Raw genomic sequence first — 16,886 nt, 5'->3', positions numbered from 1 at the left:
TAACTCATAGTGGGCGCAGCTGGCATTAAACCCAGCTCTTTTAACTTCTTGTTCTCACTCTTCTTCCCAATGGATGGATTTTTTTGGGGGGGTGGGGCAATCAGGGTTAAGGGATTTGCCTAGGGTCACATAGCTAGTAAGTGTCAAGTGTCTGAGGCCGGATTTGAAATCACGTCCTTCTGACTCCAAGGCCAGAGCTCTATCTACTGTGCCACCTAGCTGCCTCTGGATGGATTTCTAATGACAAAACTGGACCCAAATGCCAGAAGTCTCCTATGTTACCACCATCTTTTATTTCTAGGGTACACCCAGTGATTCCTGACTGATCTCTGTCCAGAAGTTATTCTGTGGGTTTATTTACAGTTAGTTAATATACCCTATATAAGAAGGAGTAATGGAGGAGCCCTGAATGAAGGTGGATCCTGCTCCCAGTGACCATGCCAAACAACCTGCAGAGAGGGCTGCTTAATATAGTCCTAACCATGTGCCACCTGTGTTTTGGAAAGTGACCGAGTTTCACTTCAGCCCCAGATAACCCCAAATGTTTGATGACCATCCATGCTTCATACCTAAGGGGTCCAGGGGCTGTTTCCTTTCAGGACTGGCATCCTTTTCGAGGGTTCTGATGAACAGGTACCTATACTTAGATGATCTCGAACATCCCTTCTAGCCAGAAAAATCTTGTGGTACCCACCCCTTCTCCTGCCAAGTAGATGACGTGATAATAATCACTGAAATACACTTGGTGTTAACCAACCCCCAAGTCCAAGGAGAGGGCAGGTTGAGGCTGGCTTATCAAAGATGAGCTGAAAAACCAGAAAGCACTTTGACCATCCATCTAAGCCCACCTCACCCTCTCATTTTACAAAGAAGGAAACTGAGGGTTACATGCCCAAGTTCACACAGTTATTATCTAGTGACAGGGCTAAGATTAGAACCCAGGGCTTCTGATGTCCAGACTTTTCCTCTTATGACTACAACTTGTCATTCTGAATCAGGCCTATGAAGTCTGGTGTGGATGGAGTTTATCATACATTTTTTAAGGGCATCTTGACTGGTGGGTTGATATGACCCACTCTTTCTTCCTAAATGAATATCAACAGACAAACCAGACCAGAACAAGACAGTTCCTCTTTCTTTTTTTTTTTCCTTTTTTTCTTTTTCCAGGTATAGGACAGTTATTTACTTCCTCCACGGAAAATAAATGCTTAAGGATCAAAAGGCTCCTAAGCTCACATTGATAGACTTTAAAGCATGATTCAGTAACCCCTACTCTCCAAAGAGGTTGATACTTAAAACAGGGAGCACTCAGTGGGACTCTTGAATAGGTATTGCACCTTCACCTCGGCTCAGGGTCTGTGTCTTGTGGTCATCTTCTCTTAGAAGACTACGCTTGTAGAAACTTCCTTCTTGACAATTCCTCTTTCTAATTAAAGCTGAGCGCTTTGCCTTCTTTCTCAGGGAGGCAAGCAAGGCTGCCATTTGGCCATGCAGAACGTGAAAAGAAGCTACTCATTACGGAAACTTGCTTTTGGTCACTTGATGGCAATAGTGAAAGTCTTTTGTCTTATTGTAGAACAAAACCTGGAACGGCACGTGTTGCAGACCCAGTGCAGACGGCTGGAAGCCCAGCACTATACCCTCAGTCTGACAGCAGAGCAGCTCTCACACAGCATGGCGGTGAGTGAGTGCCCAGGCCCAGTGGGCATGAGGATTCTCCTAGCTCCCACTTGCTTCTGTCACACTTCTATGGTGACAAAGCATTAGAATCTTGAAAGAATCATAGGATATAGAACCAGAAGGGTCTTTAAATCAACCAGTCCATCAGCAGGCATCTATTAAATGCCTACTAGGTGCTAGGCACTGGTGAAAACAGATACCAAAGTGAGACTTTCCCTGTTCTCAAGGGATTTATGTTATGCCAAGAGGGAGTGTGCAAAATTTTCACAGATAAGTATATACAGGATTTTTACAAAATACATACTCAGTGCTAGAGGTGGGATGATGGCTGAGACAATGAAGAAAGACGTGATCTAATCCAAGCCCCTTATTTTGGAGATAGAATTAGGACTAGAGAGGGAAAGTGATTGTGCTGGATCACACAGGTATTTTTGAAATTCAAATTTGGCTCTTTGGACTACAGATGCAGTGCTTTCCTTCCTGAACCCTGCTGTAGCCTCTCACTTGTCCTCACAAATATCCTGTTGTATGTAGGTAGCGCAGATGTCATTGCCCCTCACAGTAAAGGGGCTGCTTTCTTTTGCTCAGGTTATTTAAGGACCAGAAGAGCATATAAAAATCTGACTGCTTTGGATTCCTACAGGAACATCCTTACAAACTGATTGCATTTGGTGCTGCATACACTTTCACCTCCGAAAATTTTATTCCCAGTTCATGTTAATAACCCAACAGTTCAAAAGATATACCTATGCCTTCTAGGTGAACAGTGCTCTATTCGGTGTTGAGAATAATACAAAAATGAAAATGAAACAGGTCCTGCCCTCAGAAGGCTTGCCTTCTACTAGGGGCATACACCATGCACACAAATAAGTATTGCTACTGAGTAATTTCAGGAGGCAAGGAGCACCAAGAACTGGGGGATCAAGAAAGGCTTTGCATTTCTTTTTTCAGTCAAGAAACATTTAGTTTCTCTTCCCATCCTCCTCCGTCCGCCCCAACCCTCTCCCAGAAAGGAAACCTAGACCCTTGTAACAAATGTATGTGCTTAAGCAAAACAAATTCTTGCACTGTTTTTGTCCCAAAATGTGTCTCATTCAGCATCTTGTGGTTTTCATTCATTCATCTCTTCCATAAATATTTACTCAACAACTTTAGGACAAAGAAAGTATATGGTGTTCAGACTGAGTGACATAATAATAGAAGGGGGACCGTAAAAGAATAGTGGCCATTTTGACTGGAGGTGGTGGTGGTGGTAGTGGTGATAAGGACAGTTAGTTATAAGGAAGGTTTGGTTCTTTAGATTGTTTTTGTATTTGGACAGATGTAGAGCTTTTGTTATGTTGGTGTATGCTTTGAATATTGAATTGGCATTGGCACTGTTGAGAGAGGAGCTGCAGAGTTTCCCTGACAGTGTAGAATTTGTCTTGACAGCAAATTTCTTTTCTGCCTCCAACAGGAATTAAGGAGTCAGAAACAGAAGATTGTTTCAGAAAGGGAGCGACTTCAGGCAGAACTGGATCACTTACGAAAGTGCCTTGCGTTGCCTGCAATGCAGTGGTCTAGGGGTTACTTCAAGGGATATCCCAGGTGACGTTCCCTTGCACTAGGCCGAACATAGAGTATAGAAATATTATCTATTTTATTACCTTGAATATTTAATATTTTTCACTGGGAGGTTTGAAGCTTAAAAAAAAAAAGAAAAAAGAAAAAGAATTTGAGAATGTGCCATGCATGAAGCAAAGGATTCTGGGATCCAGGAAAAAACTTAAATCTTGACTTCAATGCAATCGAATCACCTTTGTAATTCTGCAAGCAACCCAATTAGGAGGCCCATAGCTTTTGTTTTCTTTTCAAGTTGGTTTTGTTCTTTATGCCCCCCCTTTATTGTTTTGGCTTTTATATATACATATATATATATATATATATATATATATATAAGATGAAGATGAAGGTTTCATTACCAACACTAAGACCCATTCAGTGTCCCAGGAGTGCAGATCTGCACTTGACTGGATCAAACCAATTCTGTATTCTTTCTGTTGCCATATTAGTACTAAAAGAACTGAATTTCTGCTCAGTAAAGATGGAGTTGGCCTCCATCTACCCCACAAGTATATGGCTTTCTTCAGTTGGAGAGGAGATTGGGTGCATTGTAAGTGACAGGATTGTTCATTTCAATTACTCAAGTAATTATCTTCAGAGCATCATGTCCTGGGAGCAAACAAAGCCACAGTACTTGAGACTTTCCCTAAGGCTTTCCCACTGGAAATGCACTTATCTAAAAATAAAATGAATAAACAAATGGAGGGTACCTTTTTATTATGGGGTGGGGTGGAGGGGGGGGTGTTATTGTACAGAACTATACAGATATACACACACACACAGACACACACACACACACACAGACCCACAACATTGTGTTACTGCAGTGGGTTATGTTTTCATACATACACAAATTTTGAGAGAAAAAAAGTCAAAAAGGTGCTTCGGCCTTGTACTGTGTATATATATTAAAAAAAAAAACAAAGTTTTGTATGTTTTTATTACTTTAATTATTGTTATAAAAAGCCTGCCATTTTTAATATGTGGTTTTGGGGGGGTTGGTTTGGGGGTTGGTTTCCTGTTTTGGGTTTGTTTTTTTTTTGTTGGTTTTTTTTTTCTGTTTTTGTTTTCGTTTTTTGTTTTTGGCAAAAAAAAAAAAAACCTTGCTTTTAGTGTTTGTACCGCTGCTGGTCAGAACATTAAAATATTGAAGCATTTTACAGAATTTTTTAAGACGCAAAGTAAAAGCTTTCCACTGGCGCATATGCTGTCAATTCATTTTCAACTTGTGTTGTACCAGAGAATTCTTTAAAAAGCCATGCATCACTTCTAACCTCCCTCCTTCCCTTCCTCTGTTCTTTCTGTTGTTGTTGTTGTTGTTGTTATATTTTTTTTCCAGCACTTGGAAAGTAAATTGCAAATATGACCAGCTGCTATTGAGTGAGGAGGGGATAGTCTGTGTTGGGAACAAGATTAAAAATTACTTTCTGTGTGTTTTGTGTGAGTGCGCGCGCGTGTGTGTGTGTGTGTGTGTGTGTGTGTGTTGTGTGTGTTTTCTTTTCAGAGACCTTTTCAGGAAGTAAATGTTCTGTGATCTAAATCTATGATGTCTTACAGCAATCTGAGCAGGTGCAAAGTAGGAAACTTTAGCAGCTTCACTTAGATGCAAAGTTTTAAAAGCTTTCGAAGAGCCTAAACGTAGAGGTAACATAATGTCTGAGCTGAACTCCTCTTCCTTTTTAATGGATATGGCAAGCGCAGGAGAGGCTAGAAACTGTACAGAATGAGAGAGGGGATTCTTCTATCTTGCCTTAGCCTTGATCCATCTCTGCGTTGTTTGGGTAGATTCGCTGTGGATGGGGAAATCGGGTCAGAAAGAGGGGTCCCATTCCCAGAGAAAAGAATGTTTTGGGGATGGATAGCAGAAGACGGGAGTGGTTATGTTGATTTGTGATGTTTAAACTTTCCCAGTTAGCTAGTGAGCAGTTGAGTTGCTTGGAATGTTGCTCTTCCACTGGTAAAAGGTGTCCCGATCTTTTCTCGGTATATATACAGCTTTCTAGCAGATGGCATTAACGTGGTTTTATCTGTTCCTACACAGTCTGTTTTGTATGTTTGCCAGGAATCTTCCAGTTATTAGCAAACTCAGACAAAAAGGGCCGCCAGTATTATCAGCAGTCAACAAGCACCTTCCTTTCCAGAGATGTTACTTGAAGAGAGATGAAAGGCTGTACTTGTATACCTCCTCCCCTCAAAAGACATTGTGAAATTTGCCGTGTACTCTGTAGGTGGAGCTTGGAGGTAAAGGAGCTAATTTGCCAAAGACGAGGGCAAAAAGTATCAATGTACTTCCCAGAACAAAATCTGCTTGCTGTATCTAGTCTGGAATTTCTGAGGGAGGGGCCTTTTCTGCTGCTGGCTCTGCTCCAGAGCCCTTTTCCACAGTCCATGGAATAACTTGGCCTCTTTTTTTGTTGTTAACTTTTGGGCTAGCCATAGCCTTGGCTAGAGGAAACTGGGCAAAGGAAGGTTTGCCAGCTCATAGGCCTGTGACATCATGGAAGAGGGAAAGGACAGCAAAGGACTTCAAGGAATGGGGCTAGCCTGGAACACGCTTAATTTTAGTTTATCTGGCCACCACCTCCAGGCTTTGAGGAATATCTTGTCAGCTCTTGCCTTGAATGGACTCTCACTCTGGCCATCCTGGTATAACAGCAGGCAAGAGATGGCATGGTTTCCAAAGGTACCTGTTGATTAATAGATGCCAAGGGGTTGAGACTATCTACTATCAAGAAAGCTTTGACTTCCCTTGTTTCTGATTGGCATTTGAGTCTCAGCTTGATGTCTGAGCTTTCAGTGCTCATTTCCTTATGCAGATCTCTGAATACTCTTCCTCTAAAACAAAATCGAAACCTATAGTACAGCAATGACCATTAGGATGAGGAACTATTGAAATAAAAAACACATTACTAAAATGTGTAAATACCCTGGTGGGTTTTCCCCCTTGTCATGTTTAGAACAGCCCTGATGCAGAAATAATTTGCAATTATTTTCATACACCTCCATTCTGAAAAATATGAGAATATGGCAGTCCTTAGTAGTATGTTTTTAATTTGGCTGTGAGAAAAACTGACAATACAAAATCAGGGAAGCTTTTTAATTTCTCCTTGGAATGGATTGAAACGCAGAAAAAAACTTTAGAATGCAAAATAGTAGAAGTTCAAATATTTATCATGATTGGCTCTAGATTTAATGAGGCTCCCTTAGTTTCACGATTTATATAGAGACTTTGGTCTTTAGCAACTAGAAATGGCACATTATTTTTGCAGAAATAAGACTGCAACCCAGATTCCTTAAGGGTGCAATGATGAAAACAACTGAATCCTAAGGTTCAGCAGCTAGACAGATATTTGCACTTCACCCCCAAATTGAAACAAAGCAAAATGCTCCTGAGGCTTCTTCATTCCTTGGACTTACGTCCCAATGATGTGATTTTCCTATTGCAAACAGACATTCTGGAAGCAACACATGGCTGGCTCTGCTATTGAAGTAAGACATTTATGGTAGTTCAGCTTCCGAAGGAACAGCTGATGTCTATCAGTTGTATCAGAAAAGATGAGAGTAACCAAGATGTCACCTTCGGTCACTTTTGTACGTTAGAAGAGGTGACGTTAATTTGGAATAATCTCCATCAGGGGCTTCAATTGGAGAAATCAATAAGTTGCCCTTTTAAGGAAATTAATTTCATTAATCTAGAAACACATGAAGCTGTGATCCAAATTCACTTATGAATGGCATTTTTAAAACAACATTGTATATTCAGTCACTGCCCCACAATTGCCATATTTATGAAGAACTGAATTTCAAAGAGGACCCATTAAAAAAAAAAATCTTGTTAAAAATGCATCCACTCCAAGTTCTAAGTTGCAGTAGGATTTCAAGGAGCTGCCACTAGATGGAGATGGTCAACACGCGCCAATCCTAGCACTCTGACTGTATATTAGCCACTTGCAGCAATTCCTATACTCTTTAAAGTAACAAACGCTGTTGATTATTTTTTTCTTAAGCCTTTGGTAGCCTATCCCCAACTTTTGGACCCTGTGCTTTACTCTTAAGAATTCTTCGTTCTGCCTTGACCCAAAGCCCGTGCTGATTGGTTGTGATTTGTATGTACCCTGTGCATAATTCCTAGAGCAGTAAATCAGTACATGGGAGGAGGAAGGGCACCTCAGTCAACAGGGGGGCAGTTTAGATGCTGTGAAATTAAACCTGTTCTAAGTGTACTTGTTTGAATTAATTGTATTGTAATATATTATTTGTTGAATGTAGTAATTAGGTATTTATGAATATATTGCTGTAATTTCTGACAACATCCAAAAAATAAAATCTTCCTAAATCAGTGTTGAGGATTATTTTCTGATTAAAGTGTTAAGAAGGACTAGCTGGGCCTTCACAAACCATTCAACAGCTCCACTATGACTCAGACTTGGTTTTCTATTTTAGAAACTGGCAAATAAAAAGAAAAAAAACGAAAAACAGGGATTTCTGACATTTCAGTTCTTGAATATGCTTCCCTCCACTCCAAAAAGCCAGTATAACAAGGGATGTAATCATAAAATATGGGAATGGGTTGTGAGCTAGGATAAAGGCCAGGAACTTCTTTTGCTCATGATTTATTCCAAAAGGTGATGTGTGAAATGACACATAAACCACCCAACATATTTAGTAAATGTCCACAAGACAGCTGCCAGCCAAATAAAGTTAATCACAAAACACTTGACCCCACACAACTACAAAGATGTCAAGTCTTAACATTTATATGTTTATGTCCTGCACAGTGTATTGCACCTGGTTCAATAAACATTTGATGAATCTTAGCCCAAGGTCAAAGGAACAATGAAAATCTGACATGAAACCACAGTTTTAGAGCAAAGAAAAGAAAGAAAAATAGAACTGGGGTGTGATTCCTATGGCGCCTACAGATAACGTTTGACTTTGAATTCCTAAAGTATAAACATTTTGGGAATCAACAAGCTTGCCTAGTAGATGATGTACGAGGATATATTTGTCAGCCATCCCTCAGTACTTAAGTCATTGGCCACTGGGTGGCAGTATACAGCCCTTTCAGAAGCCTGCACACCCTCATCTAAAGTCTGTTTTCCAAGCTGCTAAATTACTGATCATTCCAAACACAACAGACGTCATCGGTTATTCAAATAAATACTCATGATAGTTTATTTGGGGGTTTTGTTTAGGAATTAGCAGCCTTACCTCAAGAACTTGTGAAATAATGCTGCTTCTGACCACAGGCTTGGAAAGTAACTATAGAGCAATTGCTTAGCTACCAATTTTCCTCCAGCTGATGGGAGCAGCATACCGATTTTTCATCCTGATCCCAAACTGCTTTTGAAAAACCAGCATTCACCAGAGAGGGTGGGTAAGTGGAGAGAATGCTTCTTCACAAATTCCTTTTAAAGTGTAACAGCTGCCTTGAACGTCTACAAAGTCAGTCATGCAGGGTAAAGAGGGACCCTGGTGTGTGACCTTTGCCCTACCCGTCTGGTCACAGGTGCCTCCGTGATTTTTCTAACATGGAGACCTTTGGAGAAACAGTCAGCATTTATTAAGCACCTTCTGTGTGCAGCTGCTAGATGCTTCCAGTCACCAGTAAGCATTCTGTGCAGTACACTGGGCTCCAGGAAGGCATCGTGCAAAGATGACAATCTCTGTCCCTGAGGAACTTGTTTTCATGCTTCCATTCTAGTCCATTTCCTGAGGTTCAGAACCACCTGTCAAATATCGTCTCCAGACATTTCCCACATCTGCATTTTAACACTAGTGATTTTGACTGGTAATTTTTGGTTAGACACTCATCACTATTATTTGAAAGTAGAACATTCTTTAAAAAAAATGGCTAGCATATAGCACTTCAAGGTTTTTGGAAAGTGCTTTAAAACTATCTCATTTGATCCCCACAACCACCCTGGGAGCAAGGTGCTGTTATTATCCCCATTTGACCAAGGAAATCAGCTGTGAGAGGTTGGCTGTCTGAATCTTGACTGCCTGCAACCGAAAGCCATTCTCTCGATTCCCTATCAGAAGTGGGGCCCAAATTCTCTGCTGTGCTTGATGTCTTCACCAAGCTCTGCCTGGTACAGCTTTGGCTTTTTCACTGGTTAAAGACGTTTTCTTGAATTAATAGTTCTACTAGCTGACTCAGCAAGGGCAAAAGGAAAAGCCCATTCAAGTCCAAACAGACAGAACACTTTACAAGTTTATTGGCAAACAACCGACCAAGTGTTTTGTGTGCAATTCACAACAGCCAAGTGACTACTGTTACTGTAATACTGGGCAAAAACCCCCAAACCATTGTACCATTTCTGGGGTTGATTCAGTCTACATGTTTCACCAGAAAGAGCCTAAGCAAACCACGAAACATGAACATCAGTAACAATCCAATGAGACTGTCCCAATGTACCATCTCTCTAAGTCTAACTCAACAGTAAAATTGTTAAGATGATGTTAGGCCAGTAGAAAATGAAACAAAGTAGGCAGAATGAAATTCTAAATCACACCTTCATTATTGTGCCACTGGTATCTTATGAAAACGAGAAACTACATCCTGCTGGTAAGGAAAGGGTAAATTCAAAAACCTTGAGCCGACAATATCTAAACGCTGTACCACCATTCATTTCAGCAGAATAGAGTGAGGGGTGGGAGGTGGGTGGTGAATGGAATCTCCAGGGAGAAGAAACTGTTTCGAAACAGGGCTACTCAAAATAGATGTGGGCCCAAAGACATCCTCTGAAAGTGAGAGGAGGCCTGAAGATTAATATTCAGTCTCACACCTGTTGCTTCTCTTACTGAAAAGGAAAGGGTGACACTCTGCCCTTCGTCATCAACATGTGCTCTTGACATTCTAAGAACTTCCCAATTATAGCAAGTCCATTCCTGAAAAGTGGGCAAGGTACCAAACTAGCCTCCTCTCCGCTGCCTACCCTCAGTCTTAACAAAACTTGATGGGGTCTCTCTTGCTACAATGTTTTCCTCTAAAAGTCCTGAGACTGAGCACTCTCTGCAGGATGGAGGTTTGTGCGGAGTTTGTACATATGATTTAGGGCTTCTGTGAGGAATGCTCCAGTCGTGTTGATCTCCATCAAAGTTAGGTTATCCAGCTAAAGGGCAAGAAAAAAAGACAATGAGTAATATGTTTACTATAAATCTGAGGGATAAAGGTAAAAGTAAGAAACCTATCATTGCAAAAACCAAGCCAAAAGTACAAAAGGCACATTCTATTTGCAAAAGTCATACTCAAATGCCATGCCACAACATGTAAAACTAATATCAGTTCAACAGAATCAAGGTATTCAAGGAAAAAAACCTGATGTTTACTTTCACTCAAACCTTGGCTGCTATGAAAGTGACCAAATTATTCCCATGTTAAATATAGAACTACACAAAGTCTAGGTGCTCCCAGACACGAGTATCTCATCCTTTTCCCTCTCAAACAGCTGATGTAGTCCCAGAATGGAGCGAATCCATGAAAAGTGTCTTACTATATGTATGTATATATACCTTGGCATGTGCTTCCTGCTGTTTGACAAAACTGTCTGCAGACACCCGGAGTTTAGCTATTCGAGTATCCCACATATCCTTAATCAGGGTCCGGATCTCATCTGCCTTGGGGATGTTATCCGAAGCACTAGAGGAGACAAAAATGCATCAGAACAGGTACAAAGTCCTAGGCCAAGGGTGGGGAACCTTCAGGCCACATGGGGTCTTGAGGCCGAAAGTTCCTTGCCTCTGTCTAAGCAATATTACCAGGACTTAAGAGCAAGATGCTAACTATCTTTGATTGCATTTTGTACTTTAAAAATGTAAGGACCTAACAAGCTTAGTGCCAAGTGGCCAGGTCCAATTTAGACCAGTCATCAGTGAAGTTCCTTTTTCGTTAATGCAACTGCCCAGGACAAGAACATCTCCTTACGTGTCCCACACTTCACATTCTAATACAACTGAGATTTGAAGTAAAGCTTCTCCAGTTGTCAGGCTCAGCTTTAGTAATTTCAGTGTGTCAAGAGTCTGTACTGGGAACATTACGGTACTTTGTATGATGCATGCCCAGGAAAGCGTTTCAAGGTTGGCCCAAGGAGGTGATGGTAGTTGTTAACTAGCCATCATTAATGGCCACCCCCTAAGGATGTGGCACTCAGGGGAATATAACAAACAGAAAACGTGAGCCTTGCCCTCAAAGAAACCAAACACAAAACAATGTTAACAAATGCAAATGAATAAAGTAAAAATTTGTATCACACCATCCCTTTGCTACATAGAAGAGTAAAGAAAGTCATATAAAGTAGAAACCTTTCAGGTAAGGGGAATCTAAGCTGAATTTTCAAGGTGAGAAAGGTAAAGGAAATAAATGGAAGCTGGGGTTAGAAGAAAGGATGGCCAAAGTCAGGTAAGCAGGAACAAGCAAAATGATTCACATTTACAGCCAGGAACTAATGTCATAACTCTTTATTCCTCTTTTCCCCTCCCCACCCCTGCCCTCAACACTGCAATTAGTAAATGTTTAATGGATTGAAATCGCAAAGACAGTACTTACTGATTTAACAACAATTTGGTAAGTTCCATGTAGTAAGGACTAGGCATTGGGGTAAAGGTTTCCTCCTTTCTCTCTTGATCTCGTATCTCCTCCAACTTTTCTGAAATATAGAGTGCAAAATGTTTCATATTCACAATATTTCTTTTTTTAAAAAAAAATCATAAAATTGCATCTATTTTGTCAGCCAGAGTATTTCAGGCCATTCTCCTTAAACAGAAAGGCTGATTAAAAAAAATACCAGTAGACTCATACAGGACAAATTGCCCAGATAACGCCAAATTCAAGAATTTATTTAATTTATTATTTAACTGCTGGAGGAAAAGCAGAAAACAATTGCAATTCCGAAATCAGAGGTGCCAGACAAACTGCAGTAGCTGATGGCTACTTCCCTGGGATGGGAAAAAACAGAGATAAGAACTGTTTCCTCAGTAAAATATTTATGTGTTATGGCTATCTCTTCTTTCAACAAGTCAGTGAAACTTGCCCAGATGCTAGTATGTCCACCAGATCCCGTCTCTGCCAAAGCGTCCTATACACGGGATAATCACATGCTGAAAGGATACAGTGAAACTACATTTTTGTTCTAGTCAAACAAGACTTCATGGCTTCGAAATACAAGACAGACATAATTTATTTAAAAATTCCTAACTACCTCTGCGCCTAATTCTCCAAGTTGCTGAATCCTTACTGAACTAAGCTACAAGAGGAACCTTTGCCCTTTGGCATCAGGGACACAAGTAGGATTTCCCAATTCATTTCCAAATCGCCCAAAGCCTCTTTCATAGGAAGGAACCACGAGTGAATTCAGTCCTGATCCAGGAGGGCATTGGTATCAGGGGTTTGGAGCAGCTGACCTCAGAGGTCATCTACTCCAACCCCCTCATTTCAGATGAAGAAACGGAAGGTAAGGGTCTTGTCAGCTTTCACAGCTACTGATATCACAGCCGGGCTTAGAATGAAAAAATCTTCCAACTCCCAAACCAATGCCACACCATGCAGCTCCACAGCCCTAGCCGGGAGTGGAATCTTCAAGGGAAGCAATACCTCAATGGCCCTCAATGTTGCTTTTAAAAAAAGGCCCCTTAAAATACAGGAAAAGTGGGGCAGCTAGGTGGCACAGTGGATAGAGCACTGGCCCTGAAGTCAGGAGGACCTGAGTTCAAATCCAGTCTCAGACACTTTACTAGCTGTGTGACCCTGGGTAAGTCACTTAACCCCAATTGCCTAAAAACAAACAAACAAACAAACAAAAATACGGGAAAGGAAACATGCCTTCCACTTGTGTGCTAAGAAGCACAGACATTTAGCCTTCCCCCAACGGGTTTGGGACTGCTTCAGCTAGATACCTCTCTAGGAAGCAGGAGGGAAGAAGCATTCATAAAGCACCTGCTAAGTGCCAGGCACTATGCTATGCATCACAAATGTGATCTCATTTGATCCTTGCACCAACCCTCTGAGGTAGGTGCTACTGTGATCCTCATTTCACAGTTCAGGAAACTGAGGCAGACAAAGGTGAAGTGACTTGCTCAGGATCCCCAGCTAGTCAGTGGCTGAGGTCAAATTTGAACCCAGCTCGTCCTAACTCCAGGCCTAGCACTCAGGGTAACAGGAGCAATAGACCCCCTTATCCTCGTTCCATTTCTACTGGACAACAACACCTCCAAGGTTTAAAACCTAAATAATACATGACTAGGGCCATTCTTAGATCAAATGGCTGGAAATGAGTGAGGAGTAATGAATCCCTCTTTGACGAATGATTGACCTGCCCCTTCAGGAAAGATAGTCCTGATCCTAAAGGCGGTCCTGCAAAACATTCTCCCATGGGAGGCAAGAGAGTTTGTAGACCCAGTTTTGACTCCTCCATCCCTGGGGGATGCTGGGGGACCTTGGGAAAGTCCCTTCATCTCTCTGAGCCTCAGTATACACCTAGAGCATGCATGTAGATATGTCAGTACATATAAAGGGATAATATTACTTACACTATAAAGTCAAGTATCCTCAAGGATGCAAAAATTAAACAAGAATGCAAGGGTTACTTAAGTGCTGAAGTTCAGTAGATAGTAAAGAGAAAAGCACCTGCCCAGCCACTTAAGACATAATCCAATCAGTTGTCCCCACTACACCCATCCTTGGCTTCCAACTAGACTTCAGGCACCCTTAGCCACCACCCTTACCAACATCCATCCATTCAGGAGGAATCACTCGACACTTCTGTCTCTGTTTCAGGTTCATTGCCAGCCAAAGAGGTACTTCCACAGGTAAACCAGGATTAAAAGGTCCCAGATCTCCCTGCCAGAGAGGGAAAACAAGTCACCACGAGAAAACAGACCAAAACAGCAAGGTGAACCTCAGCCAAATGAAAAGAAATTGTGGCATTAGTAAGAAAAAAAAAAGATATAAAATCATCCAAAAGGGCACCGCCATCCAAAACGCTGACAGCTACTGAGTGTCCAAATACAGCTACACCTTAGTCTACAACAACTTACTGTTACTCCCAGGAAGTCTCCTTCAAACCTACAATTTCTACTGGGGGTGGAGAAAAAAAGAGAAGGGAGGGGAGAGGAAAGGGGAGGGGTGGAGGAAGGGAGGGAGGGAAGAGAGGGAGGGAGAGGGGGAGAGAGGGAATGAGATAAAGAGAGAGACAGAGAGAGGAGAGAGAAGGAGAGAAAGACGGGGAGGGGTAGAGGAGGAGAGGCGGGGGAGGGGGGAGGGAGGGGAGGAGAGAAGGAGACAGAGACAGAGAGGAGAGAGAGAGAGAAAGAGGGGGGAAAGAGGAGGGGAGACGGGGAGCGGGAGGGGAGGGAACAGAGAAAGAGATAGAGAAAGGAGGAGGGAAAGAAGGGGGAAGGAGGAAGGGAAGAAGGGGGAGGGGGAGGGAACAGAGAAAGAGATAGAGACGGGAGGAGGGGGAGAAGGGGGAAGGGAAGAAAGGAGAAGGGGAGGGGTGGTATCTGGGGCCAGAGGAGGAGTTCCAAGGCAAGAGGGAGGGCTCCAGGGAGGTGAAGCCCGAGTCCGGGGAGAGGGTCTTACGGGAGGGGACCCTGGACCCTGAGACCCGGGGATTGGGGGTGAGAACGGATACTCGGGAGGCGGGAAGGAGGAGGGGCGCAAAGGCGGAGAAGAGGCGGAGGTCCCGGGAGGCTGTGGGGCTGGAGAGGTCTGAGGTACCAGGAAGGGAGGGAGGGAAACTGAGGCACGCAGGGAGGTGGGGGGGAGACCCGGCATCCGATTACCCCGATGAGGTAGATCTTGTCCAGGCTGAAATTGGGGATGATGGTGACCATCTCCTTCTCGGCCAGGAACTCCACCTCGGCAGAGTCCATGGGTCCGGCCCCGGGCCCTCCAAATCAGAACCCCGAGCTCAAAGGCTGAGGGCGGAGCCGCCAACTTCCCGCCACTCCGACCGCCCCGCCCCCCGGTGCGAGGAGCCTCAGGAGGACCTATCAGGAGAGACGACGCAGGACTCGAGGGCGGGGAGGTGACGTCACCTTCTCGGGGATTGGACGAGCGCGCGCCCCGCCTCCTTCGTCGGCTCGGCTTTTCCGTGTTTGCGTCTCGCGCTTGCGGAGCTTCCCCGCGGAGCTGCGCGTGCCGGCCCGAGGCTCCGATTCGTTCTTGATCCGCACCCTCTGCAACAGTGACAGAGCAGAGGAGAAGAGCGCTGCAGCGAGGGGCGCCGGGCCTACGCTGTGGCGCTTGGGAGTCAGGAAGACCTGATTTCGAGTATTGCCTCCGACCTTTCGAGTCCACTGTCCTTTCCACTCTCCCATGCTGACCTCTCTCCAGGGGCCCCCCCAAATATTACTGAACCCCAAGTCAGAAGAAAGATTTGGGTTTTCAGCCCTAGGCCTCTGCATTTGTTGCAACCCCGTTGGGTGTCTAGCTCAGCATTGATGTCCCGAGGCGTGAGGAGTGACCTTTGGGACCCAACCCAGCCGTCCCTTGGACCAGGACTCATCCTTTGGGCATGAAGTTCGTGGGATCCGTGCTCTGTTGAAGGCAGCAAATCCAGCCTCATGACCCCCACTAACTGTGTGAGCTTAGGCAAACCACCTCCTGCCTTTAAGCTTAGAGTCCCTCCTCTGTTAAATGAAGACACAAATAAGATCGAACTCAGTACACAGTTATCAAGGGACTCCTTGCTATGTTTGTCAATACAAGGGGATTGCCAGAGGTAGACGGCACCGTCAGCATCAGCGCAAAGTGAATCGAGAAAGGCAGAGGGGAGGAGTGCGTGCATCCCAGATATCTAGGTAGATTTTACTAAGCGTTGTTCATGCTTCATTTTCAAAGAGGATCAATGACATCATGGGTGATACCTCGAAAATTAGGTTTAAGTGAGGGAGGCAGAGCTGCCCAAAGTCATCAGCCTCGTTCTCTCTTCCAGTCATCAAAGTCCGGTGGCAGGACAAAAGTCAGGACGACTGGTGATGGCCCGAGGTGCAGTGGATGACCTTGGCATCTTTGATGTCTGACCGAGCTCTAAGCGTTCTACAGCGCCTGCTTCATCCCCCTCAATGGTCATCGGAACAAGTTGTTTTCATCCTCCCACTCAGGCAGGGGGAAGTCTTTATACATTTGGAGTAGACACTACCCCGACTCACTGTGAGGTTTGAGAGCTGGTGGTTATCCTCAATCTGGTTTAGCCCTTCTGCTGAGAGGCTTTTACCGGGGTGGGGCCACAGTGCATGCTACAGCTTCTAGGAGCCACAGGCCAGAGTTGGGTGACAGGTGGACACCAAAGGTGGGTGAGCAGCCCTCATACCAGAGGTGCTCGTCCTCCCTGAGTGCCCCATACACCCCAGATAGATAGCAGGGTTTACTATGTGTCAGGCAATGTGCTAAGTGCTGGGGATAGAGATACAAGCTAGCAAAGCAATCCCTGCCCTCCTGGGGTTTACTTCCTCCTAGGGAAAGGTCATACATCAAGGGGATCTGGAAAGGCTTTCATGGAGGCAAAAAATCTCAGCTGTCGGAGCCAGAGGGTGAGTCTGAGTTTCTGGTGGGATGAAGCTTGTTCCAGGGGAGAGCCATGGTGAGGAGGGCCAGAATGGGA

The 16,886-nt window shown here is 43.7% G+C and overlaps 2 protein-coding genes across 4 annotated transcripts in view; one reads left to right on the top strand and one right to left on the bottom strand.

Annotated features, from left to right (window-relative positions):
* Nucleotides 1-7,621, top strand: part of GSE1 (Gse1 coiled-coil protein) — a 789,996-nt gene extending 782,375 nt beyond the window's left edge. For all 3 annotated transcript variants that reach the window (XM_027847713.1, XM_027847715.1, XM_027847714.1), the window contains 2 exons: nt 1,577-1,680; nt 3,137-7,621. In XM_027847713.1, coding sequence (XP_027703514.1) covers nt 1,577-1,680; nt 3,137-3,271 — 239 coding nt within the window. In that variant the 3' untranslated portion in view covers nt 3,272-7,621. The remainder of the gene's footprint in view (nt 1-1,576; nt 1,681-3,136) is intronic.
* A 1,849-nt stretch (nt 7,622-9,470) lies between these two features.
* On the bottom strand, nt 9,471-15,216 carry GINS2 (GINS complex subunit 2). The gene is made up of 5 exons (XM_027847588.1): nt 15,064-15,216; nt 14,005-14,119; nt 11,831-11,930; nt 10,798-10,924; nt 9,471-10,397 (listed from the first exon to the last, which is right to left on the bottom strand). The coding sequence occupies exons 1-5, from the start codon at nt 15,151-15,153 to the stop codon at nt 10,272-10,274; spliced, it is 558 nt and encodes a 185-aa protein (XP_027703389.1). The 5' UTR covers nt 15,154-15,216; the 3' UTR covers nt 9,471-10,271.
* Nucleotides 15,217-16,886: the final 1,670 nt, after the last annotated feature.

This window comes from Vombatus ursinus, unplaced genomic scaffold, assembly GCF_900497805.2.
Source record: "Vombatus ursinus unplaced genomic scaffold, bare-nosed wombat genome assembly UNPS02005286.1, whole genome shotgun sequence".
NCBI classification, from domain to species: Eukaryota; Metazoa; Chordata; class Mammalia; order Diprotodontia; family Vombatidae; genus Vombatus; species Vombatus ursinus.
The sequence above is the reverse complement of the archived record's forward strand: the minus strand, read 5'-3'. Positions and strand labels throughout refer to the sequence as shown.

Excerpts from the sequence above, each read along its gene's own strand:
- GINS2 (XM_027847588.1), bottom strand. The coding sequence starts at position 15,153 with ATGGACTCTGCCGAGGTGGAGTTCCTGGCCGAGAAGGAGATGGTCACC. Across the intron at positions 11,931-14,004 it reads TCCTGAATGGATGGATGTTG|AAAAGTTGGAGGAGATACGA; the intron begins GTAAGGGTGGTG and ends TCTATATTTCAG. Across the intron at positions 10,398-10,797 it reads AGCAGGAAGCACATGCCAAG|CTGGATAACCTAACTTTGAT; the intron begins GTATATATACAT and ends CTTGCCCTTTAG.